This window comes from Cuculus canorus, chromosome 9, assembly GCF_017976375.1.
Source record: "Cuculus canorus isolate bCucCan1 chromosome 9, bCucCan1.pri, whole genome shotgun sequence".
NCBI lineage: Eukaryota > Metazoa > Chordata > Aves > Cuculiformes > Cuculidae > Cuculus > Cuculus canorus.
In genome coordinates, this window is record NC_071409.1 from 23,464,330 (window position 1) to 23,490,944 (window position 26,615).

Consider the following 26,615-nt stretch of genomic DNA (forward strand, 5'->3'; position numbering starts at 1 on the left):
ATATATTGCAATGTAAATCTGTATGTGTTGATGGATAGACTTTAGCCTTCTTGGTGTTCACAGCTTTTCAGAATCTAATCACTTGGATGGAGGGCAGTGCTTAAAAAGTTCATTTATGTAAGCTATTTCCTGTGGCTCTGCATGCTTCCCTTGACATTACTGATCAGGTCAAAATATTTACACAGTAAGAGATGGTAAGAATGACTGAAATTCTCTGATTTCCTCTTTCCCCACTCCGCTCCCACATAAGTATCCTAGAAAATGGACCATACCCATCTGGTCCAAAGGCAGGTTGCTTTCCCATTGCCTTGGAGAGCATAGGGTAATTGCTAAAAAAAACTTTGAATGTGGTCAAATGAATCCTTTTAAAATTGCCAAGAAAAGTTAACAAAAATGAATATCAAATTTATATTTTAATCATGCTGAATGTGTTTATGAGCTTATTTTTGGGAGGCCTTTTAGATTTTTCTTCCATTGATGATTTATTTACCTTTACCAGGGATTGATCAGCACATTCTCCAAAGTCTCTTTTATTACAGAATGAATTATGGCCGTTTTACTAGACTGATAGTTTGAATGTTTGCCCGATTATGTTGTTTGTGGCTTCTTCTGTTCCATAGCTCGCTGCATGGAATGTCTAATTTTGCTAGAAATTCTATTAAAACATTTGGAAAACTTAATAAACTTTGGGGAATATTGCTAGTATCTATAGAAAATATATTCTGCAAGTGTAACAAGTACTCCTTGCCCACCCCACCACTCTATTTAAAATGAGTATGGTGCTATGGCAAGAAAACATTGAGCTCTGTGATGTTTCTATTCAACTTCTTCTCAAAAAGGTACAGACTTGAACTTAATGAAAGTTGATTATCTTAATTTACTGTCCAGGGTTAGTCATATGTTAAATAGTTAGCAGTTGTTTTTCTTTGTTTCTTTCTTTTTTTTAAACTACCGACAAATGAGGGGGAAAAAAGCATTTGTGAATTTTCAAACTGCAGTGTAACAGGAATCTACAGAGAGAAGCTTTGAAAAGAATTTAAGTGTTTAGCATTGAAGCCATGATTTTCATTCAGGACTGTAAATTGTGTGACTATTGTAAAATTAATGTAATTTAGCCTTTAAATCAATATTAGCTATTAGACAAGTATAAAAGAGATAGCAACATTTTGAAAGTGAATCTGCATGGTGTGTGTGTTTACATATTATTATGATAGTGCTGAATTGTCCTAAACTAGAGCAATATTAAAACCCAAGCAAATCTGTTTTCTATAGAGTTATAGTGAGCTTTGATCACATTAGATTTAGTTGTAGTCGTGCTTCACAGAGATACACATTTGGGAGTGTAACAAAAATAAGCATTTTTTTCTGCACTGTCTGTTTCATCTACCTTTATTAACAGTCATGATAGTGAATTCTTTGTAGCTCAGTAAAAGAAAAAATATTACAGATGGGTTTCCCATGGAGTTATGTTGTTGACCAATGCTTTCCAAGTTGGCATATTTTAATTTATTAGAATTGGTTAATGTGACTCCTGGAAGCAAATGAAAATGTGAATCATCTAGGGAGGTTATAATCTGTTTAAAGAACTATATCAATGTTTAATTTTTAAGGTTAAGAATTTAAATGGGACAGTTTGTCATATTTTTATTCTTGCATCTAATAATTGTGATCGTGTGCTTGGATTTCAGGAGAATTTTAGATATCCTGTTTGGCTTTGATCTTCTAATGTGCAATTTAATATACCTCACCTTGAGATTGTGGCTTAGTTCTTGATAATTCACATTGATTACTGGAGTCGAGTCCAAGAAATGTTTAGGACAGCAACTGGAATCCTTCATAGTTTGATACTTCAATAGCCATGTCAAGGGTAGTTCTTCCTCCTTGGGTAAATTGCCCTGTATTCACACGTAGCCCTGAATTTCCTTACCTACAGTTACGCATTTGTCTCTGATTTGTAGAATGGTTTTGTGCATTCCTGTGTTGTAGGAACTGAAAGCCTAATAAGGCTTCTTAGGTTGTAAAAAAACCATTATGCTTTGTATTCAGTAAAATATGTAGGAGGAGGGGATATTTATAGACATATTTACACATATATTTCCCACAAGCTAATTCCATATACGTGTGCATATTCCAGTGTTTCTAATGTATGGATTTGCTTTGGATAATTGATTTTTATAATCTTATAAGATCCAATTTGCTTTCCATTACATCAGAAAAATTAATAGTCCTATTGTTGAGAAGCTTCTGGGTAGTTTGCACTGCAGTGTCAGTTCATCGCTCAGAAGCAGTGAGAGCTGATTGCCAACTTTTAATGGATGTTCAGGCTTTGATATATTTTGATGTCAGCTACCTCTGCACTAATGTGAAATGCCCCGTGCGGCACAAGGGGAACCGAGCCTTCACGTAGAAGAAATAATAAATAGAAGTCCTGAGTTATTAGGACCTGAAGCTTTCTGTGTCAGACTTGGATTGGAGACTGGTTCTGGCACACTCAGCTTGGTTTATGTTAATTAGGGCATAAAGGGACAAAAGCATGTATTTGCTGTTTGTCTGTTCTGCCGTCTGATTCGTGGAGTGTGTTGTGGGAGAAATTGCATGTTTTCTTTCCATAAAGGCAACATAATGGGCAAGGACTAATATTAAAGTCAGTGGATTAGATATGCTGTGTAGATTCTGGCATCGTGGGGAGGTTCAACAGTATCAGTTTGAGTTCCGTGTTGTCAGCATTCCCTGTCCAACACTCCGCACACTGGTAAAGAGAGACGAAACAGACACCAGCCTCAGACAGTTAAGTGTCCTTTGCCCAGCTGTCATCAGTATCGCTCTTATAATTTAAAATTTAGGAGTATATCTTCCTTCGCTACGTTTTTTCTAAACACTTATGCTGTGGTATTATGTGGATAACCATTCTTAATGTAGTGTATTCAGTCCAGAAATAACTAGATCCTTCATACTGAATTTTGGACCATGAAAATCATACATGTGAAAGACTGTCCTTGTGCCTGGGGCACAGAGTTCTCTGAATTTGCTCACTGAAATAGTTTCACTGACACCTCCAGAGCCTACTCAATTCCCAAGTATTTATGCAAGTCAAAGTATTCAATGACCGCAGTACTTGATCTTTTTTTACTACATTGTGCAATCACAAAAGGGAAGCTTAAGTTATTGCTCTTATGTATTTCTTTAATGTAATTAAACTTCTATAACTACTGTTTTTGTTCTGGAGAGAGTTTGTTGAATTCAATGGAGAATTAATTGACGCAGGAAAAGTATAAACCAAGCAGTAATACCCAAGTGTAATATTGCAGCTAAAGTTAGAAAAACATTCATACTTTCATTCATATAGCTACATTCCTACCCTTTTTCTTTTTTTTAAATCAATGTATCTAGGAAATACAAAACAGCTATTTCAATTGTTTCGGTTGTTCCTGTCTTACAATAGGAGAGCTAAATGATTTTTATTATAACATTTCGTTTACATGATAAATGTACCGGACATCTTCAGGGAGTATGAATCATTGGAGTGGTCTGAACTATACTAAGAGCTTTCAAAAATAGCTGGAAAATAAAACTTTAATTTCTTTACTTTTTAGTAAAAAAATTAGGTTGTCATCTAGAAACATTTTACTAAGTATTTCAACTACTTGGAAAAAAAAGACTTCTGGTTTAAAAAGAAACAGTAATTTTGGAGATATATCCTCTTAGAGCTGCGGTGTATCTTCTATGCATAAAAAAAGTTGCACCAAAGGCACATTCTCCAAGCTCCTTAAACTGATTTTTCGTTGATGGTTTGATGCCTTGTTGTTATTCGTTCTTACTGATGGGTGATTCTTGATCTAAGGGAAATGACCTTAGAAACAGCCTTGTCTGTTTGGGAGGATCCCAATATTCAGTTTTGAAATGGTACTTCTTCGAACTGTTCTCAGATAGATCACATCTGGCCAGCTGTGAAAAATATGTCTCAGATGTAGGATGTGTAGAGCATTCTCTGAGTGTGCTTGGTACGATCATTTGTCCTGCAACCTCCAGAGCTTACTCATGTGCCGTATAAGGATGTCAGACAGTTAAATATTATGCTCTTAATTACAATGGAGTGTTTCATACAGAACTCATCCCGTTGAGACAGAGTAGCTTGTGGACTTTTCTCCAAAAATTGCAATCACCTTCCCCAACTGCAGATCGTGTAGGCGTGTTTGTGAGCCAAGAGGCATGGAAGCTGAAGCCTTAAAATTGAATGCTTGAAACTGGAGATTTGGTCAGTGCTGACGCTGCCTTTCGCTCACCCTTATGTGCATAGACAGGCAAAGAGCCTTCACTCAGAAGGTCGTCTGGCAGTGTTCTGCAAATCATAGAGCAACTGGGAGGTTGAATTTCATCCCACTGTGTTCTATTGCCTATTGAATGTTTAGGTTTATTTTACTGTTATTTTTGTGATTTCATTTCTTATAAGTCATATGAAGACGCTGTGTGAAGGACTTTGTGTTTCTTGGGTTTTATGTGTACTGCAAAAGAAATCAGAATATGAAATATGTTAGAAACATTAGGTGAGACAGTTGGAAGAAAATACTCTCCTTTGGTATAACATCCCGTATCCCAAAGTCATGGAAACGTATTGTCTACATGTGACTTCAATCACATTTTTTCTTACTGATTCGATTCTTAAGATTTCAAATATATTTGAATCTTCAGGTGGGGTCTTCAATTGCTAAAAGTTTATTAAAATATTCTGTTGTACAGTTCTGAAGAGTTTTGCTTCTCATTTTAAAATCTGGTTTAATGTCTTCCTAAAAGTCCATTTAGAAGTTATTTCATTTGTTGTCATCTACTTTCAGGGAAACATTTGTTGGAGATTTGAGATTATTTGTATAAATTGTATTTCTGAGATGCAAGAGAAAGAAAGCAAATGTCTGGGCCTGAAAATTCTGGGTTTTTTGCAAGAATGTATTAATAATCCAGCTCACCTTTAGAGGAGTTCTATGCATAAAGCTGGGAATATTTAAGAATAAAGTTCCTCATTGCAGGAAATTTAAATATTGAAAAGGAACAAAATTAGGTTTAGTACTAAACGTGAGCTTTCTTGACTACATTCATGCCATGGATCAGAAAGGAAAAACCAAGTGCTCATTGTAAGACTTGTTTTTGTGCTATGGAGAATTTATAGTTTTGGGTTTTGCAGTGCTGTTGGGTTTTTGCATCTCTGTTGCACTGAAACAGGCAGTTCTGTGGAGCACATGGGCAGGATGAGGGGCAGTGTGCCCTGTGCAGAGGCAGGCACCCCCGCTTTCACAGCTTCCTGCTCTCCCAATAACTTGGGACTTCCATATAAAAACCAACAAACCGAATAGATAATTCTATTTTAATAGACATAAATTATGTAAACCAGTAAAAGGAGGTGAAGGAAAATGTTAGCCTCAGTACCACAGATGTGCTATTTAGGTCTAAGTCTTTCCACCATGCAAAACCCAATTTGCAGGAAAATATACAACAATACCTTTTTGCCTATTATTTGAATTTCTAGCTGCACAGGAGAGCAGCTACACTACTTATTATGAGAATAAGATTCTGAATATAGTTATTTGACCTGAACCCTATGCCATTAAGCTGTGATACTCCTCTGTGAGCACCTCTTGGTCTGAAACGATGGTAGCACCCAGGGCTACTGCTTCTGGTTCTCTCCAAAGCTAGGCCAGCTGTCACTGCTTTGCTTGCAGTAGCACTTCAATTTTTTGTTTTTATTGCAGGCATAACAACTGGAAAATTAATAGATCCTTCCCCTGTACAGTAACAATGCAGACTGGAGAAAAGGGTAGGCATGGCGTTGAACTTCTTTTGTGTTAGGAGAAGAGTATACAGGCATTGCCTTCAGAGCATTTCTTAATCCAACCATGTCTCTTCTGGTGGAAGCGTGGAGAGAAGCAACACCAAATCTTTGAGTTCTCTGTGTGCTGATGTAAGATTACCTTGTTTATACCGACTGATTTTGCCCAGGCCTTGCTGTTTCTGTATTCAGGAGATGTGGTCATCACAGCTTAAACTAAATACATCACACCTAAGACCATAGCCTGTTGCACGCTTGTAACCATATGATGGTTTCAAAGTACCTTCACTCAATTTTTAGGTAGTGTTTGCCTAGATTTATGAATGAGTAGGTATACTTTAAATGTATTGTGAGTGGATAACTTTTACCTAATCTACTTCAGGCATTGTGACGTTTTTCATTTCTGCCATACCCGATGGTTTTCCTTTTTGTATCCCTGTTTTTCAGGAATCTGACATTTAATCTCTTCAGTTTGCTTATTCAGGCTGTAATGAAAAGTTAGTTCATTGATGTTTCTTAAAAAACTATAACCCCGTAACTCTGTATGTTACATTAAAACGTTTCCAAAAAGTACAAAAAAATTAAGAGTTATTTTCTCTTTTTCTGCAAGTGGTCTTATGCTTTAGAGAAGCCAAACACTGGCAGCATATTTAATATCGCTTGGTCTGTTGATGGCACTCAGCTGGCTGGAGCGTGTGGAAATGGACATGTCATTTTTGCCCATGTTGTGGAGCAACGCTGGGAGTGGAAGAACTTTGAAATAACATTAATTAAGAGGAGAACCATGCAGGTAACCTTCACAGTTCAGAGCTGTGCATCCTGATTACTAGCTTTCTAAGGCTTTTTTTTAATACAGAATGGGAGTTTTTCATAATCAACAAAACATTACCTGTGTTTTTTTCTGTGTATATCATAAAATGACCAGACTTAGCAAATGGTGGGAATAATTATCAGTTGCATGGCAGATCAGATCCGTGTAAACCGACCCATATACCACCAGATGGACCAGGATTACTTAACTCAGAAGTACTTTATCCTCCAGAAAAATGCAAAGCCCATTTAAAGAGCATCTGAAATTAGCTGTGGGAGGCCACTTACAAGAGAGAGATAACTTCAAGTGCAATTAAAATATGCAATGCAAATACATTGGCCAAAACCAAAGCGTCACGTTAAATAGTATTACAGTAACTCAGCAAAGATGAAGCTGCATAATTAAGTGTAGATAATATAAAGGAGCTTTCTTTATCTTATCTCCATTTATGAGGCACTGATGCACTTTGTAATAGGGTTTACTGTATCCCTGGCTGTGATGAATGTTGCTGTCTTGGGGCATTTCCAGATAAATTTGGTTACTGACTGTGATTGTAAGGAGTTGTAATGTACTTTTCTGCACCGCATATTGTATTACAGCCTGGATTCAGATCTTCCAAAGCTACAGAAATTTGTCATATATCATATAACATATATGAGGTACCTGCATGATGCTTCCAGCTGAGTACTGAGCAATAGGCATTGACCTCAGTGGGAGCTGCCAAGTCTCAGCACTGCTGGAAATGAAACAGACCCCTGCATGTGGTTTCTGGAGCTTAAGTTTAGGATCCTTCTTTTGAAAAATCTTGGCCTGAATCCACATTTAGGTTACCAAATATCTGGGAATTAATACAAAAGTATGAATTTTTACCTTCTAATTTCTCCTCTGTGTTCCCAGACAGTGACTCACAACATTCACTCTCTGAACACTGGGATAATAGAAGATTTCCATTCTTACAAATTTTCCAAATTACACTTTTGATATAGGACACCAGGCCAATCTTTTCAATATCAAAGTCAAGTTCCTAAATTCCTAATTAGTCTCTTAAATGATTTTTTGGTCTTGACTCTTTAATGTTGAATATGTAATTGGGAAAAGTTGTAACAACAGAAATGCTGAATTACAAATTGGTCTGGTGGGTGGGATAACATGAGTCAATGTCTGGGAACACAGAAAACAAATTAGCAGGTAAAAATTCATATTTCTTCTTTCATTCCCAGACATCAACTCGTAACAGATGGGCTTTGTGAATAATCCTCAGGATGTTTGAATATGCAAACAGCCAAGGAAGTATAGCTAACCCTGAATCAGGACTAATTTTTTTATTTTATTGTTTTACGGTGATTTTCTTTTATTCATATTATATATTTATGTAGGAAAATATTGCCTACGTGAAAATTCTAGATGTATTTTTTTTTTTCTGAGTACTGCAATGGCTAAGTTAATAATGGACATATCACTATGGTAAACATAGCAATTAATAAGTCTTTGGAAATGATTTCTAGGCTGTTGTAATAATTGAGTTCAGTCCTTGTTTTGCAATTGGTTGCATAATGGAAAAAATCAAAAAGCAGTTACCACCTTCGGAATAGTGACATCTTAAAAAAGCAACGATTAAGAAAATTGGAAGCAAAGAAACCTGTTGTAAGATATTTCCTTAGATTTAGCTGCCAGAAATCTTTGAGCTCAGAAATCTGTGCTGATTATAGCAGACTGTGATTTTCTTGAAACATTGTCCTTTGAGCAAATTTTCAGAGAAATGGCAAAGGCACAGCCTGCTCACCAAGGCTGTCTCCTAAATTTCCTTTAGTTTGGAGCATGATAGCATTAAAATATAAGCTAGATCTATTCAGCATCTAGACAGCGTATCTTTATACAAATCTTGGATATTGCTGAATTGTTTTGGTGGGATTGTGATGGGATCACTGAAGTATTGCATTTCAAATGTTTAAATAACCAGCCACTGAACACCGAGTCTTAAAATGGGAACTTTGAGACATCCTTGAATTCAGATGATTTTATCAATTTTATGTATAATATTGTGCTTCTCTTGTGTCTTCCGAATACGCATTAATTACTCCTTTCATCTAAGGAACTCTTGTCAAGCTCTTCAGTAATTACTCATTGTTTATTCTGAGTTTATAGAACCTTTGAGTTTAAGTTTTGACCAGTGCTGTGAAAGTGCTCATTCCCACATAGATATATGTTCTTCTGCTAATGGCATAATAATATCAGCCTGTCTTTATAATAAGAAAGAATATAATATTTCACTAGTAAGTTTTCATTTTGGTTGTTGTTGTTTTGTTGAACCAACATTTTCTTTTGATTAGGTGCACAATGCTATTAACGATGCGGTAGATTTGTTGGAATTCCGTGACAGGGTAATTAAAGCCTCTTTAAACTATGGACATTTGGTTGTTTCAACTTCTCTTCAATGTTACGTGTTTTCGTAAGTAATACGTATCCATGAAGCTTTCCGACGTTTATCTAACAGTTGTGAGAGTAGCAGAAGCTTTATTTGAAGTACAGCAGTTATTTTTAACTAATTGAAATATTCTGTGAAACCTAGCATCATCTAAAATGTGATGTGTTGGGGGTATAGTTACCCTTCCCCTACCATTCTATCTTTCAGCTTCATGCTGGTGCCCTGGCTGTTCATTTTCCTCCAGCAGTTTGACAGGATTTCTTTTCATCTGGAGGCAGCAGGATGGTGCCTGGATGCAAGTGTATTTGTGCCTCCATCTAGGGATTCCTCTTGCTGACACTGCTTCTGTAATGCCTTTATTTTGGAATAGAATAGGAATAATTCAATCCTGCATCATGTTTTAAGAATATGGTACTCTGTTTCATCCGCTGAAATGTATAGTTTACTCCGAAAGGCTTTTATCTGTTCAGCAGGGTGGCTAATGCTGAACAATAATGCAGCCTGTAGTAGGGCGCACAAGAGAGGGACTCTATCCTGCCTGCGGATTACTGTAAAAGAGTTGAACCCCTATTCAGAAATATTTGAAAAATATGTTTGTTTCACATAAACACAATTTTTCTGTTTACTAAGAATTCTAGAGCAGCTGCTGCTGGTGTGAAGGGGTGCAAAAATGAAGGCAGAAGGGCTGTTGGGTTATACTGCATGGTTGTTACTGTTACTTGGCTTCCAAAATGCTGTTTTCCTTTTGAAAACTCCCTTTTTAGGAACATTAGGTGATTCATATGTGTGCTTTACCTAGTGAATTCAACTTTGTATCTGCAATGACATATGAAGATGAGAGGTTTTAACGAATGATGTATTTTTTCTTTTCAGTACAAAGAACTGGAATACACCACTGATCTTTGACCTGAAGGAAGGAACAGTTAGTTTGATTCTACAAGCAGAAAGGTAGCTTAATACTTGTGATGCTCACTGGTAGATGTAAACGTGCATTTCCTAAAACTTTGTTCCATAACATAAGCATGTACTGAAATATCAGAAATAGACAAAAAGCATACAATTTTGTTAAGTAGCTGGTAAAGGGTTAGCTGGTATATTTGCCATAGATCTGTGATGGTGGTAATGAATCTTTTAATATATTATGTATGTTTATATTCTTATTTATGGAAGTAGATCTTCTGATATTACACTTCACATCTGGTTTTTTGTGATGTTTTGTATTGCTTTTTTGAATGGGAATATATTTTATATAAATAATCTTTGGTCTCCAATTTTTATTAAAAACATTGTCAGGTATGCCACATTTAAAGAAATAGTTGCATTTTCCTTACATATTTGTCTATATACTTGCAAGAAATTACTATTTTTTTTCCCAGTTTAAGAAAATTTTAATCTGTATTTCCTGAAAATTGTTTGTAAAAGATATCTTTATGTGTGCTTTTGCAGAAAGGGAGTATTTCAAGGGAGTAAGAATAGGAACAGAAGTAAAAATATCCTGAATTTTGACTGTAGTCTTAATTTTCTTGGGCAAATATTGTCAGACAATTATTTCAGCATAGTGCAGCACACAACTCATTGCATTTTTGAGTGCCCCAGATGAAACATTTGTGTTGTTGTCTGCAAAGATACTGCAGCAGAGAATGGATAAGTAAGTGGACAGGATTTTGAAGATCAGGTTTTAAATTTGAAGTTTTCTGCTGCCGATTAAAATTAAATTTTGAAAGCCTGGCACAGATTCTTTGGCGTCGCAGGTGATCACATCTCCACAGAACTGAACCAGTCTGCCTCGACAGATGATGTGCAAACAGATATTTTGGTGTCAGTGATTGGTAACATTTACAATAGCTGAGGTTCTAACTGGCTTTTTGTTTATGGATGTGTTTTGTGTCTGTCAAGTGTAGATACTGTACTTACAAAAATATTATGCAGAACTATTTATATTCTTTATAAAATTTTGCAAAGTGTTCCTGCACATGTTAATTTTTACTGAAGCCCTGCGTTGTAATAGATGGTGAGTAGTTTGTTACAAGTGTCTTGTATTTGCTTTACATTATTATCTAGTTGAAATGAAGAAAATTATACAGGTAATACCATTTCAAAGCTGGTTGTAAGAATTAAAGCTGTTTCTCACATACGTACATGCAGTGTCTCATGGGGTGATATGTGGTGAGTACCATCTGCAGCCTATATTCTGTATGCCGTGTCATCGGGAGCCATAGGACTTAAATCTTATATCTATAACGATAAAATCATAGTGATTCCAGATCATAAATAATTCTCATGAGGAAAGATAGATTCACATTAAAACTGAAATTTTCCATGCGGAGCTTTCTGAAATGTAAGGGATAGAAGTGCTGTGGTTTAACAGAAGACAGTCGTGGGGTATTAGACAATTACCTTCAAATTGTTAAAACTGTCATCATGCTTTTCTGTATTATTTAGTGATTTACATTTTTGTTGGTGTGTTTTTGTAGGCATTTTCTTCTTGTAGATGGTGGTGGACTTTATTTATATTCATATGAAGGAAGATTAATTTCCTCTCCAAAATTTCCAGGAATGAGAACAGACGTTTTGAATGCCCAGACAGTATCTCTGAGTAATGATACTCTAGTAGTAAAAGACAAAGCTGATGAAAAGGGTAAGTTCACAGTTCTAATAGCTCCATGGTTGCTAATAATTAGTTATGAAGTTTTTAACTTCTTTGCATTTAACTGTGCTTAGATAGTTACGGTAAAAAAAAAAACCATAAAGCATGAACAGTTTATCCGTTATATAAATTAAAGATAACACTTACTGTAAGTAGCAGTTTGCAAAAAGTATATGAATGGATAGGTGAAAAGTTACATCTTATTTCTGATCTTTTTTATTCTGTGTCTATTTTTATATATTACAGAAGTGTAGGTATGTTTATTTATATAATACCTAATATGAGTAACACAGAGACTTCATTGCCCTATTGATACCTTGATGCAGTTAGAATAAAAACAAGTATTTTACACAAATTGAGGTTATAGAGAAAATACATCCATAAATATTGACTGCTGTCTGTATGCACGTGTAATTAAGATTTTGATGGTAAAGTTACTCCCTTGCCCCTTTCTTCCTGGATAAACTGAAGAATATCCCCATCTCCCAGACATTCCTATTAGTGTCCTGAAAATCTTGTCAACCTGCATACAGGCTATCTTCATCAAAACTGTAATATACAGAGACTGGGTTTTTGGCTGCATCCTTCAAGATAAGCTCTCCACATGATCCTGCTGATAGGAGCTTCCATCAGGGCAGTGAGTAGGGGTGGGGTTTTTTTCTTTTTTAGATATGAGCCCCACGAGTACTGGTGAAAAGCCTTGTAATATGCCAGCAAATGGGAAAACAGATTCTTGGCACAGGGAACCATGGCTTATCTAGGCCTGTTTATTCTTCTTGACTCACCCCAGCAGAAGCTTTTTTTTTTTCTTTGCCCTATTTTGAAGGCAGGTCTGTTTTTCATAATGTACTGCGTTACAGAAATATCTAAGATAGCTCAGTTTGATGCAGGAAGCTCTTTACACATCGTAGCGTGGAGCTCTCTGCAAGCTAATTTACTCCAAAACAGTGAGAGATAAGTTGCTGTGTTTCAGTGTTTTTACTTGGAAGTTCTTTGTCTTTCAGTAGTCTAGAAAAAAGGTTTATGCCTCTGCAGTTACAGTTCCTCTTCAGTTTCTAATGAAGCTGGAAGAGGGAGATGAGCCTGTTCTCAAAAGGGAACTGCTGGCCCTAGGAGCAGTTATTCCATGATAATAGAAAGTGTGTGTTATATACAGAGTAGCTCTTCTCTTTCTCTGGATGGTCAAAGTGAAAGAAAGCCTTTTGTTTAGTGTTGTTTTTTTTAATTTATATTTACATAAAGATACATTTTAGGTTCTAAGTGATTGTAAAGTTAATGTGGAGTTTTTCTGCATGGGGGAAGAGAAAACGCAAAACAACCCCAAACTTATTTTCTGAAATACCTTAGTAAGCATTGTAGATTAATGAAAAGTTAACCAATTTTACTTGACAATTAGGTAGAGTGGTTTGCTTTAAAACTCTCTTAATCTCACGTCCTATAGCCAGTATAGGAGCAGTAAGATTGGCTTGTATAGCTAGATCAAAATAAATTGCGTTTAGTTTTCTTTCATATATTTAGCCAGCTGGCAAGAACAGTGCTTGTGCAAAACCTTTTCTTTCCTCCTCTGCAAACTCAACCAGTGCTTTCCGAACACCTGGTCTTATGGTTTGTTTTATTTCTGCCTGTATAACCATTGACCTCAAACCAACATCCTGTGTCCTAGTGAAAGAAATGCACAGCAGGATTAAAATGTAAACATCGCCATCCTTTGGAATGAATGTGTATGTTCGTCCTATATTGTATACTGACAGGTAATGTGTTGAAACCACAGGTGGGATGTGTGACTGAACATCTGAAATGTTTGTCGCATCTGTCTTTTCCACGATCTACCGTGAAACCTTGTGCTTTAAATTACAGCTGGTGTTCCTTATGTTACTGTTTTCTCTAGGTTTAAACACTCTACCTACGTCTGTCTGAATTTGTGTGTGTATTTGTACGCTATATATAAAGCATATATGAATAGTTTTTGAACACATATGGCTGTGTGTGTCATGCATGTATATCGAGAAAAACAGAAAGAAAGAGAGAAACTTTATTTTTAGGCAAGCTGCAAATCTGAGTCTTCACTGACCGTCCCAGGAATACAGTTGATGTAGAGGTGGAAGAGGGTTTTTGTTTTCTTGTTTTTGAGGGTGAGACAAGGAGGGAGTGGAACAGATGGACTTTTTGTAAAGATTGCAAGAATTGTATATAAAATCTAAGTGTATCTGAATAAAGAAGGCACGAGGCCTAAAATGTTCTGGAAGAAAATATGCCTAGGTACCACTGTATGAAGAATTCAAAATAAAGCAGATTATTAACAAACTAGAGAAAGCTTCTGAAGAATGTTTTACCCAGTAGTTCAAAAGACAGCTTTCTATATATCTGATACTAGTTCCTTTAGGAAAATAGATCAGTCAATGGTATCAGTTCCTAAACTTTCATATTCATCCAAATTGCAGGTTAAGATTGAGCATATCTATCTGATATCCTTGGTAACAATTTATTCAGACCGCAGGGTACGTACTTGCATCAGATGGAACTTTGTGTCATTTCTGTCAGTAACCGTTTGAGTTGTGATAGGAAGTAAAACATTAGTTTCCCTCAATTCTCTGCCAGTCCATAATATCATCTTTCAATGGCCATCGATGCCCTGAAAATAATGATATTTGAGAATTTTCACAGATCACTCCAATTGCAAAATGAGGCCATTTCTCCTAAACTCAGCAGACTGCGACAGTTATATTTCCCCAACTGTAAGATTCTTTCGTCACCAGAGTGTGAAAATCACCAGTAAATTTAGCACAGAGTAATAAGTACCCATTTGTGGTAAATTATACTCTGAAAATTAATGAAGCTGTTTGAAAAGCCTATGAAGAACTATTGCTTTTAACTAATAAACCACTTTTTTTTTCTTCAGTTATCTACATATTTGAAGCTTCATCTGGAAAGCCACTAGGAGATGGGAAGCCTCTAACCCATAAGGTAGGGTGAAGGATATAATGTCTTTTTTATCATGCTTTGAAATTAAGAATCAGTAGTGGGTCTAATAACCTACTAAAGGTTTGCAGTCTTCACAGAAAGGAGCCTGACAGCTCTAGCTGACTCTTAGGAAAATCAGTTTTTTCATGCAGTGGTGACGTACACAGAGGTATACTACAAGTTCTGTTCAGTTACTGGTGTTTGTTTCCCATGCACATAAGAGTTTGAAACTACAGGTGAATAGTTTTAGTATGCAGTAAAACAGATCAACCGCGTTTCCTTTGTGCGTTCTCCAAAGCAACTTTTGTTAGTGCTGACCTGTTGTTAACGTTGAAGAACCTCATCGAAAAGCTGTCTGTCTTCAGGCTGAGCTTTTGCTGGTTTTACTTCAAAAATGATTGCCTGAACTGCATTTTACTTTTCTTCACTCTTTTTATATGGAGCAAAAGCAAAAGTAGGCAGCTGCTTTGGAGAGAGGAATAAACCTTCATCTTTTAGGCAGCTTTTGCTCTGGGACTTCCCCTTGTATTCTGTACTTCTGTGATAAATTCCTAAATTGCTGACTCTTCTCATTGCAGTTCCGTTTTAATCAGCGTGAAATTCCATTTATATAATGCTTCATTCAATAGAGAAGACACACAAAGTGTCTTCACAGTCCAATTCTTCAAGACTATAGTAAAATGTTCATTTGTTTGACGATCACATGCTTTCTGTGATATGAATCTCCAAAATAAAAATCAGATATCTTCTTTTTCCTTTTCAGACAGAAATTGTGGAGATTGCCTTGGACCAGAAAGGACTTACAAGTGAAAGAAAAATAGCTTTTATTGATAAGAACAGAGATCTTTACATTACTTCAGTTAAACGGTTTGGAAAAGAACAGAAGATTGTCAAAATAGGTAAGAAAGTCAAAGTAATATTGAACTACATGCTAGCAGGCAAATAGACTTTTATGTAGCACAAGAGACAAAATTTTGCTTTTTAATGAATAGCAAAATTAAGACTTCCAAATCATTAGAAATAATCCAATGGTTTCCATAAGATAGTGGTAGAAACAATTTTAGTACATTGTATTTAAATTCTGATAATTTTTATATAGGTTACATGTAAAGCAGTTGTTAATATTTATGCATGTTATTGCATTCCGGAGGAAGCAGCTAAAGAGGATATTGGAGAAGGATGTATTCCTCAAAATGATTCACCACAGAATCTTTCAGACATTTTTCTTGCAAATGCTGATTCTTAAGTTCTTATTTTTAATTAAAATTATAAATGCTGTAGACAAATGCAAAAGGTGCAGTCTGACCATTGTGTTAATTTTGAGCTCAAAACTAAGTCCAAAAAGGATTTTTCTGAAAAGAATTTAATTCCAGGAAGAGACAACTAATTTTAGCTGAAAGTTTGTAAGTTGTTACCTTACAAACCAGGTAACCTTTTAAATCCAGTACTTTTAAAAGGACTACTACTAATTACCCATTTACTGCAGTTTAAGAAATGTACCTTTATTTGAAGTTTCTTATGGAAATGCATATTATTCTGTTGTCTTCAAATTAAGGGGCGATGGTTCAAACTTTGGCTTGGAACGACACATCTAACATTCTTTGTGGGATTCAAGATACCCATTTTACAGTCTGGTACTACCCCAACACAGTCTATGTAGACAAAGATCTTTTGCCAAAAACTCTGTATGAAAAAGATGCAAGGTAATATATCCTTTTTGATCAAAATAATATTGTTATATGTTTTAACTAGCTTGCTCATTCCTTAAATAATTGTGTTAATTTTGGCAGTTGAAGTAGGAGCCAGGGTTGCAACTTATAAAATTCTTTACGTATTACTGCTTCTTGATTAGGAAAAGAGGAAAAAGCATTTTATAAAGTATATGATCAAGTTTGGAGTTGAAATGCTGATGCACAGTTGAAAATAGAATAGCATATAGAATAGCATCTCAATGCAAAAGTAAAAGTTTAATCATATCTCGAGAAATATTGCCATAGGTGTTTGTAAAACAAAAAAAAAAAGAAACAAAAAGGATGTTTAAAGTATCTGTTGGAAATGAAAAATATCAAGCTATTAGGTCACAGATAATATTACGTCTAGCTCAGCATGTTTACTTCAGTCTATGTACTTTGCAATATGCAATCCTTGATAAAGAATACCTGCATTCATTATTTCATTCTAAGAGTTACGGGAGCTCAAATATTTTTTACTGAAAAATGTATTTAATTATTTTTGCACAAATATGCAGTTTGCATTTGCCTCAGTCAGTGAATGTGCGTAGCTGTAATTTTACTGTCAGGGAATATTGCATCTATCTCTTGGACGTAACTTGGTGCTTGGATTTTTATATGCACTGAATAACCAGGTGCTTGGATTTTTATATGCGCTGAAAATGAGATATAATCATGTTGTAATTTCTTTAAGTTTCTAATGTTCTTTTCAGTAAGAAAGAAGTGAATATTAACCTACCTTTCTTTCTCTACCCAGCGAATTTAGCAAAAATTCCCAGATTGTACATTTTGTAGGAAATCAAGTCACAATTAGAAGAGCAGATGGCTCACTTATTCACCTTAGCATTTCACCTTATCCTGCAATTCTTCATGAATACGTTAGTAGTTCTAAATGGGATGATGCTGTCAGATTGTGTCGCTTTGTCAAGGTAAATGCTCTTTATCTGGAACACTTACTCAGAATTTCACTGTAATGTTTATGGTTCTAAGTATTACTTTAATAATGATATTTGCATATCAGATGTTACGTCTTGTTTCCATTCTGATTATTTTTGGGCTGATCATGAAAAATGATGCAATTTTCATACTTGCAGAACATACCTAATTTCATAATTTCCGTTATACATAATAAAAATTCTTACTTTTATTCACACCGAAGTCCAGATGGATTGAACACAAGTACTCACAGAGGTTAGTAATAAGGACTGTGCTTTCATATAACTGATTAGAAATGATCTGCATCTCCATGTACAGTTGCCTGGTATTTCTTCATCTTTTATTTCACTTGGTTTTGTTTGTTTTTTTTCCTTTGCTTGCTTTTGTATGTATTTAGGCAACAGCAACAGATGAGGTGAGTCTGGCAGTCTTTAAAACAGACAAACAAAATGTACAATCTGTACACTTTAGCCCCCAAACCTTGTTTCCTTTTCTCCATTTACTCCTACAAAAGTTTAGCACATTTGTATGATTATTAAATAATCATACAAACATGTATTTAGAACATTTTTGTACTTGCATTATTAAATCAATACACTTGCAGAAAATTTGGGTTGTAATCTGATTTTTATTTTGAGTGTTTCTCCTTTAACAATAGGCTTTTAGTTCAATATTCGGCAGCGGGAACTGGGATTTCAAATTTCAAATACAATATTATTTTATCTTTTTTTGTGCAGTCTAAATGCATCGTCTTTAAAAATATCTATATCAGGTTGGCAATATTCATAATATTATTTGTTTCTGATTAATATGAAGGGTTTCTAATTCAGGCAGGTTTTTTTGTCAAAATTCTCATGCATCCTCTTCATTCTCATGAGTAGAGTGACCTGATGAGTTTAATGGTACTTAAAAGGAAAAATGTTTTGAATTTTTAGTGCTTTTTTTTGAGGAATCCCAATATAGGTATATTTTTTTCATTGTCCTTTTTTTTATGAGCTCTTCCTCATTAGTCCCTATCTATCATCAAGTGAGGAAAGCCTTTCCAGAAAATTGTGACGGAATCTTTACTTTCAATATGAAGAGTATTCACATCACCTGGTTTTAAGCATCCCAGTTAGGTACCCAGGTTCATTGTTCTACAGTCAAGTACAATAGTTTGTCATAATTCTAGTACGATTATTTATGAAGCCAGGTTAAAATAATTTTTTTAACTACAACCAGTGCTTTATTTTCCAGCATGGTTCCTCAGGTAGTGATAGGGACACTGATGTTGAGGTCAGAAAGTGATACTAAGGCAAGAATTCATTACTGGCCGAGATGCTGAAAATTAATGATTCATTCAGCCATGCTGTCAGTCTCAGCTGATCACAAAATCATTTTTATAATGAAAGAGTTCTGAGAAACAGTAGTGACTTTCTAATAAGAGACCGAGACCACAGTGTTTAAATGGCAGACTAAGAAATGTTGTGGTGTTATACGTTATTTTGAGGAGTTGTGCTTCCTTTGAGAATTCATTTTTATCATTCTAAGAAATATTTGAAGTTTTGTTTTTTCTTCAAATTTCAGGATCAAACTATGTGGGCATGTTTAGCTGCTATGGCGGTTGCCAACAAAGAGATGGCTACAGCAGAAATCGCCTACGCATCAATTGGTGAGGTAAGAAAACTGATTTATTTGCAATTAAATTGGTGCAAAACTCATTTTATTAATTAATTTCACTTATTAAACTATTGTACATCTCATTAACAGCTTGAGAAAGTTCAGTATATCAGTTCCATCAAAGATCTTCCATCCAAAGAGTCAAGGATGGCTCATATACTGCTACTCAATGGAAACACCCAAGAAGCTGAAACCCTGCTTCTTCAAAGAGGCCTTATTTATCAAGCTATTCAAGTCAACATTAATCTTTACAACTGGGATAGGTAATATTTCTTCGAACATAGTACATTTACAAGCAGTCTTACTGAGGTAACCTGTAAATTATTTAGATCACTTCTTTTATTGCAGATACTTCTACTGCTACTACTAATTTCCTATCTATAATTGTCCAGAGCTGAAAAAAAAGATGGATTAAATCATATCCTAATAATACCCAAAGAAGTAGCTGGTTTTCTGTCTTATTTAGGAGATACAAGTATTCTGCAATAGAAGCCCCAAACATACTTGGAAGCATTTTTAAATAGCATTTGGCTTTTTCATTATTGGTAATGCAGAAAAGTCATTAGTGATACCTCGGACTTTGTGACCCTCAAAGAATTAAGGCTGTTTTGAAATGTCTTGTTGCTAAAATTAGATATGTGGCTGTTTAGACTCCCAGTACTGTGTAGGTGGATGAAATATGAATTAGGCTTGAGAAAACACAGTAGGAATTTTGCCTTTAAACAAAACCCCACATTTTCTAGCAGAATCTTCTGAGGCCATTTATTACTAATTTCTCTGCTATTATATCACTGTGGGCAAAAAGTTGTTTTTCCCTCACATGTCTGTGCTTTTTATTATGTTGCCTAATATGTATCATCTAAAAACCGTTCATATCAAACAAGTATCCTGCATGCCTTTGAGAAGAAAACAGATCTGATAGTAATCAATTATACTATTCCAATGGCTAATTTTTCCCACCTGTAGAATATTTGTAAATGCTGTGCATCATACACCATAACTGTGTATTATAGCACTGCTCAGAAGCGATTCTTAACTATAATAAAGTTATTTAATTTTTTTTTTTTTTGCCCCTTTATATTGAGAGTGCTAAACTCTAACCTTTTGGCTTTATTTCCATGAAATAAAAAGACTGTTATTGTCAAACTCCAATGATGTGATGAGGTTGTCAACAGAAATAATTGTTGGATATTTTTCATAACATGCATCGTAAAGTAGACAGTCATCTTCTCTGGCTACTTTTAACCTCCGGTGGCTGATACTAACGTAAAACTGCTTGACACTATAGATTAGGAATCTTTGCCTGCAGCCTAAACGCTTTTAAGCGTATCGTTTTGCAAACCCGCAGTGATTGTAGTTGTGCCAGGGAGTTTATATAGCCTAACAAGCCCATTTCTGTTTTATTCCAGGGCTCTAGAACTAGCAGTAAAGCACAAGACACACGTTGACACAGTCCTGGCTTATCGACAAAAGTTCCTAGAGGATTTCGGTAAAAAAGAAATGAACAAAAGATTTTTGCAGTATGCAGAAGGTGTAAGTATTCCTCAGAATTATTCCTACAACTTTAGTTCATCGTGCTCTTTGTAGTCAGTTTGGGAGGGTGGGGGAGTTGCTCTTACATTTTCCTTCTTTGGTTCAAATGTGGACACAAATCTTAAGATTGTAGATCTGAGTACAAGCTCATATCTTGATGTGTTGCTACTTGGCTAGTAATAGTTGCGCATATGTTTTGTTTGAAGGCACAGATATAGAATGTATATATTTAGTATCTGGCAAGGGTTATGCAAGTGAAGGCACAGTTGTTTTCTATAAACAGGGAGCAAAACCTTCTTAGGGTTGAATGAGTACCTCTTAAAATGACATTAAAATGTTGAAGACATTTATGGATAGCAACAATAACAAACTTTGGAGGTACACAGATATATATGAAGAGTGAACTACAAACCGTTCTGCCAAATACAATAAATAGCTAAATATACAATTTCATCAAACCTTTGGAAACCCCCTCCATCATCATTTCAATTTATTAGCATTTCACTGGCCTTAAAGACTGAGGACAGATCTTACAGTTCATAAGCTAAAGTATCTTACGTTCCACTGGAGGAGTACTGCACATGTCCTTTATGAGAGGCACTACATGTGCACCTTAGGCAGCAATTTCACTGAGCAGCCCTTACGTCCTTCCTGCTGTTCCCCTCACTGTATATAAGCGTTCTGAGAGTGAAACTATAGAAAGACGTGTACTTTGACTGTTAGATCCCGTCATCCGCTGTAGCTGATGGATCAAGAAATGCATCTGAGCTGTTAGTTGAGATCCTTTAATTGAACAGAGCCCATTACACTTTCTGTAAACCTCAATTGCTAATGTAAGTCATTAGCTTTTAGCACTTCTAAAGATGTCTTATTTCCTAAACAAGAATAAAAATCTGCACGATATCTAGCCCTACGACAAACTATTCTGCAGGGCTTTACCTACAAAATACAGAAAAATAACAGAGCAGATTCCATGCTCTCGTCATGCAGCAGTTTCAACTGCTATTTTGGACGCCTGTCTTCTACATGCTTTAAATCCATTACTGATACTCCTGAAGGAGACTTTTCAGGGAACACTGTCTTATCTTCAGATCATCAAGAAGGCTGTAGTTTCTGGAAGGGTTCCTAACCAATAACACCTTGTCAGTGGCAAGATGTGAGCAGAGCATTGTGAGTGGAGCCTGTTTCACCTTACACGTGAAACCTGGCTCTCAAACAGGAGAAGGTTCCTGGAGTAAATAAATCCACGAGCTGTATTCTGTATCCATGTTTGGGACATGATGTCTTCTGGATCAGAAACTGGAAAGGAACCTATTTAATGAAGTGGATTTTAAGTTCTTGACTATGGTGGTAACTAACTTCTTAATGCAGCCTGTTAGACTCATATAGCAAAGTCAGCAGGAAATGTTAAGGGCATCAAAGAGAAAAGGAAGATTTTGTGCAGCTATTCCCTCTCAGGGGAGAAAAAAGAAGGGTCTCACTTTACCTCTCGCCACCTAAAACTCCTTCAGGCTTAAGCAGGGACCTCTTATGTTTTTTTTCTATACTGCAGCTGAGACCACTGACGTGCAGATACAAAATCTAAACATGTGCTTAGTTGTTATATCTCACATCTTTATATATAAGGTATTAGAAACCTAATGTGTATGCTGAGTATCCATATCTTGGCAGTTACTTGGTGTCACTGGCACGGGCTGTTAGCTTTGCTGGCAAGTAACTCTGTGGGCTAGATGGCAGAATTAGCCCTCTCCATGGTATGTTTAGCATCTGTGTGACATCTGTTAAAGCAAACACATTCTTTAATCTTAGAGTTCTATAAAGATTTCAGTCATCAGATCCAAAGCACCTGGATCTAGTATTCGCACCCTGAATCGAGGGATTAACCTTTTCACATGAGAATGTGGGTATTGCAGTTACATCTTCCCTCACAGAGATTCTTCCTTGTTATTTCATGGCTTAGTTAACAGAATAACAGCTACTCTGAAAATTCCCTATGCAGCAGTTGGGTTTTTTTTTTCCCCAGCCCATCCCTGACAGTCTTAATTCTCCAGCAAGGAAACTGAACTTCTCAATGACATTTTTGCCCAGTTCTCAGACATGTTTTTGTAGTCATCAGATGCACCGTGATCCATGCTTTCTTGTCAAGCATTTCTCAAAATAGAAGTACCATGGATACTGTCCTATATCTACTGTTTCACTGAAATAGAGTACAGCCAGAAGATGACGATTCTCTGCTGCTGGAGAAATGCCAAGATAAAGCTAGAATGTTTATTGATGTCAAAGACAAATTTCAGTCAGAAATCTGATTTCTCTTCTGTCAGATAACTAGTGTAATGTCCTATCAGTTTACTTGGTGGATTTTAGGTGCAGTCAAAAGACATCACTGCATCTATTATTGATCAAGAGCTGTATTTTCAGTAACAGGACACAGATGTCATTACACTTAAATTAGATGCAAGTTGATCCAAGTTATTTTCATATTTTAATGTTGAGATTTTTTTGCCAGGCACAATGAGATGTATTAGTATTTGTTAAAATGCATCAAGCTTGGTTTATTTTAAAGATGGAATCTCAGTTTGTTAGAACTCAAGTGTGTCTTCATACATTCCATTAGTATAAGCTGTCACACACAAAGAACTGTCATTTCGTAGTTGTAACTCCAGATTTTCTTGTTAGGGAATACCTATCTGTTTGACCTCTCTTATATCATGTTACTTGTCCTCTGCATACTCACTTTTCTGTTTTTACAGCTGGAAGTTGATTGGAACAAAATCAAAGCCAAAATAGAGATGGAAATTGCTAAAGAAAGAGAACGAGCAGCAGCGAGTCCTGCAGTGAGAGCTAGTGTAACTGTACAGCAATAACTGCCATTTGGTCACCTTAATAAGTGCTTCTGTATATATTGTACTGGCATGTTTTGGCAAAGATAAATAAAACCACAGCAAATACTTTGTGGGGAACAGGAGTGAGGATTGGTGTAGTTCTTGTTGACTGTTGGATGAAAGGCAGAATTATTTATTCACTACAGTGTCATTTTTGAGCTGGGTTTATGTTCTGATTCCCTAGCTCCAGTGAGGAGCCACGTTTTAGTCCGTAGTACATGTATGATAAAAAAAAGGGAAATGAACTATTTTTCCATGAGTGGCTTTTAAATTTTCTTTGCCATTAAAATAATATAGCCTTTGCTGCCTCTAATTAAGTACCGATTTCCCCGTTTAAGCACCTAGTTAATTAGTTTAGTTATTTCTACAACCTCAGGGACCTCTGTAAAGACTTGTATAAATTGCCCTAAACCAAATTTAGCGAACTAGGTGTTGAAAATTTAGAAAGGACCTTACGCCCATAAAATACAAAAGAATATTTCACTCACAGTTATGGTAATACATATTTCTGCTAGTACGTATGTACTAGCAGGTTCTTTAATGGACAGTTTCAGATCACTTCAACATTTCAGATTTGTCACTGTAGCAAACTACTCAGCAATAAATGGTATTTTCTGAGAATGTGGATTGTTTAAAATATGCAATGTGCTTTGAATTTTGAAGTAGCAGACAGTGTTGTTGGTTGGTTTTGTACCATCTAGCACATAATTGACAATATTGAAGGCTTCCATAAGGTTAAAATATCATGCTCATTTAATACAAGGAAGAGCTTTCCACGCATTTTTTTATCGAAAATATTGGTTCTACATTTATGTTATTACATTAAGATATATTTTTCTTTGATTCATGTATGAAAGTGGCTGCATACATTAGACAGCCCTTACAGTATAAATACATGAGCAGGTTATTCATAACTGACATTGTATAATATGTATCTTTCAAATGTTTCTATTAAAATGTTAAATATCTGTTTATCTGGCAAGTTTCTTCTGGTTTGTAAGTCATTATATGACACTTCGCATAGTTCATAAATTTCTTAATAAAAACAAAGAAATAGATGATGCATTAGGTGATCTCCATTGATTTACCTGACTGCTAAATAAAACAACTATTTGGATGTAGTTTATTCGAAGCTCTGCAGGATTCTGGTGTACTGACATGTGACAAAGTGAACACCTTCACCTTCCATTGCCTTGCAGAAAGCACTTACTAGTTCCAGAACTGAGCCCAAAATATCACTAATGGCAACTGTTTAATGTTAAATTTATGAAGCCTGGCTCAGATCTCTAATGCAATGTAAGCGATTTTTGAAGACCAGTCTGGTGGTGATACAAAGTTCAGGGTCTCTGCTCAATCTTGCTTTTTTATTCTGGAGCCAGTTGGAAGTACAGCAGAGGCAGCAAATTCACTCAGCTTCTTAAAAATGCCTGCTGTAACAATTAACCATTGCAAAGATGAGCTAAGATAATGAATCGGGTGCTGCTTTTGCAAAGATGCCACCTTAAACTGACTGCCCTTCAGGCTGGTGTCGATGTCATTCACAGCGAGTGGTACTGCAGCACGTCTCCATGTCTTGGTATTAATGAGAAGTGTTGTGTTTGTAGGTGATGGGAAAGGTTGTTCAGATCTGAGGCCAAAGCACAGTAAAGCCCTTAAGGTATTTATTACTGGTCAGATCTATTTTTTCCCCATGCACGTCCAGTCTTGAACTACACATTGTGCTGTGTGTGTTTCTGTTAAATAGAAGAACAAAGAATAAAAAAAGAAAACTAAACATTTTGGGAAAGCACTGTTTGTTTTCACCAGGTGCTAATTATGCAGGTAGGCTGGTACAGCTCCAGCCTTGGGGGTGAAATCTAAATTTCAGAATATCTTAGGAGAAACCCGTTCTTGTATGTCTTCCCTGGGATTATTGCAGGGTTTTTACACAGCACAATTGCAATTTAAGAAGTGCTGTCTGACCAGTCCCAGGATATTTTGGGGCTATTTTTATCTGGGGGTTTTAAAGTTCTGCATTGCATTTATCTGTACCTGTTTTCAGTCATTTTTGGTAGTTCATTTAACGAAATCTATTAGGTGAAAAGAAATACCAGAAGGAAGCAGATGTTTCAGGTGTGTTCATAACAAGCCACAACAGACCTTGCCTGTTCAGTGGGCCATTTCAGAGGTATTCAGATAAGATTTGCACATTAGCAAGTGTAAGGTAAGACCAAAAGTACTTTCACCCTATTTGGTTTTGTGTCACATTACCTCAGTATCCAAACTCTGATTTAAAACCTTCCAGAGCTGTAAATGCAATAGCTGATTGCTTCCTGGTTGCATTATCGTCTAGTGCAAGAATATTGACTCTTCAATGATTTAAGAATATCTATTTTACAAATAGATAATGCCCTTTTTAATTATTGACAATTTAAAACATCATAAACCTATTTAAGACCTAGGGAATAACACAGCTGAAACTTAATTATTTTAGTGACTGTTGTGATGAATAAGTTATTCAAATAAGCCCGATTTTGCCATAGCAGGATGGGTGTTGTAGTTCATACACTTCAGTTCTTTGTGACCTTGGCCACAGTGGGTTCTCTCTCGTAAGGCGGGAGGTACAAATGGATATGTGAAAAATGTATCTTTAGGTGACCAGTGTTTAGAAGGCATAAGTGAATTAGGAAAACGATATACTGGAAAAATGTGTGCATTAGGCAGCAATTCTGTCCTTTAAATTCTCAAACTGTACAAACCACGCTTGGCAGTCCTTCCACATAAAAATAGGCAGGTTTTTTTCCCCATTCTAGCAGTGTAAAATGGGACAAACCAAATTAGTCTGTTAGTGTAAATCAGCACCGTTCCCTGCCTTGGAGGACAGCTGTTTTCACATCCTCGCCGTCACGCGTCGCACATCATCTGTTCCCTGTGGGCAGTTTTCTATTAATGATACACAACAGCCACTGCTCCTTTCTCAGAGAAGTTACTGGTGAGTGCCAGTGGGGATTGCAATGAAGAACAGTGAAGAGAGCGATTTAGAAACGTCCTTTTGGATTTGACAAAAAAAAAAAATTGAAAGTACTTCCTTACTCTTGCTTCATACCACAATTTAACTATCATTTTGGCTCCAGTTCTTCCAGGTAATGTAAATGGTTAAAGAAACCTCTTCTATTTTTACCTCTGTTTTTTATGAGTTGCGTATTTTTAACAGCTCAGATTAAAAAAAAAAAA

General features: G+C 35.9%; 1 protein-coding gene across 3 annotated transcripts in view; it reads left to right on the top strand.

Moving 5' to 3' along the window:
- The window catches only part of IFT80 (intraflagellar transport 80), a 51,353-nt gene extending 26,267 nt beyond the window's left edge, over window positions 1-25,086 (top strand). For 2 of the 3 annotated variants that reach the window (XM_054074622.1, XM_054074621.1), the window contains exons 9-21: window positions 6,429-6,608; window positions 8,960-9,078; window positions 9,928-10,002; window positions 11,529-11,692; window positions 14,601-14,665; window positions 15,426-15,561; window positions 16,218-16,365; window positions 17,150-17,321; window positions 17,726-17,743; window positions 18,895-18,984; window positions 19,078-19,250; window positions 20,397-20,520; window positions 23,271-25,086. In XM_054074622.1, coding sequence (XP_053930597.1) covers window positions 6,429-6,608; window positions 8,960-9,078; window positions 9,928-10,002; window positions 11,529-11,692; window positions 14,601-14,665; window positions 15,426-15,561; window positions 16,218-16,365; window positions 17,150-17,321; window positions 17,726-17,743; window positions 18,895-18,984; window positions 19,078-19,250; window positions 20,397-20,520; window positions 23,271-23,384 — 1,578 coding nt within the window. In that variant the 3' untranslated portion in view covers window positions 23,385-25,086. The remainder of the gene's footprint in view (window positions 1-6,428; window positions 6,609-8,959; window positions 9,079-9,927; window positions 10,003-11,528; window positions 11,693-14,600; window positions 14,666-15,425; window positions 15,562-16,217; window positions 16,366-17,149; window positions 17,322-17,725; window positions 17,744-18,894; window positions 18,985-19,077; window positions 19,251-20,396; window positions 20,521-23,270) is intronic. The other variant, XM_054074623.1, reaches the window with a different exon arrangement.
- Window positions 25,087-26,615: the final 1,529 nt, after the last annotated feature.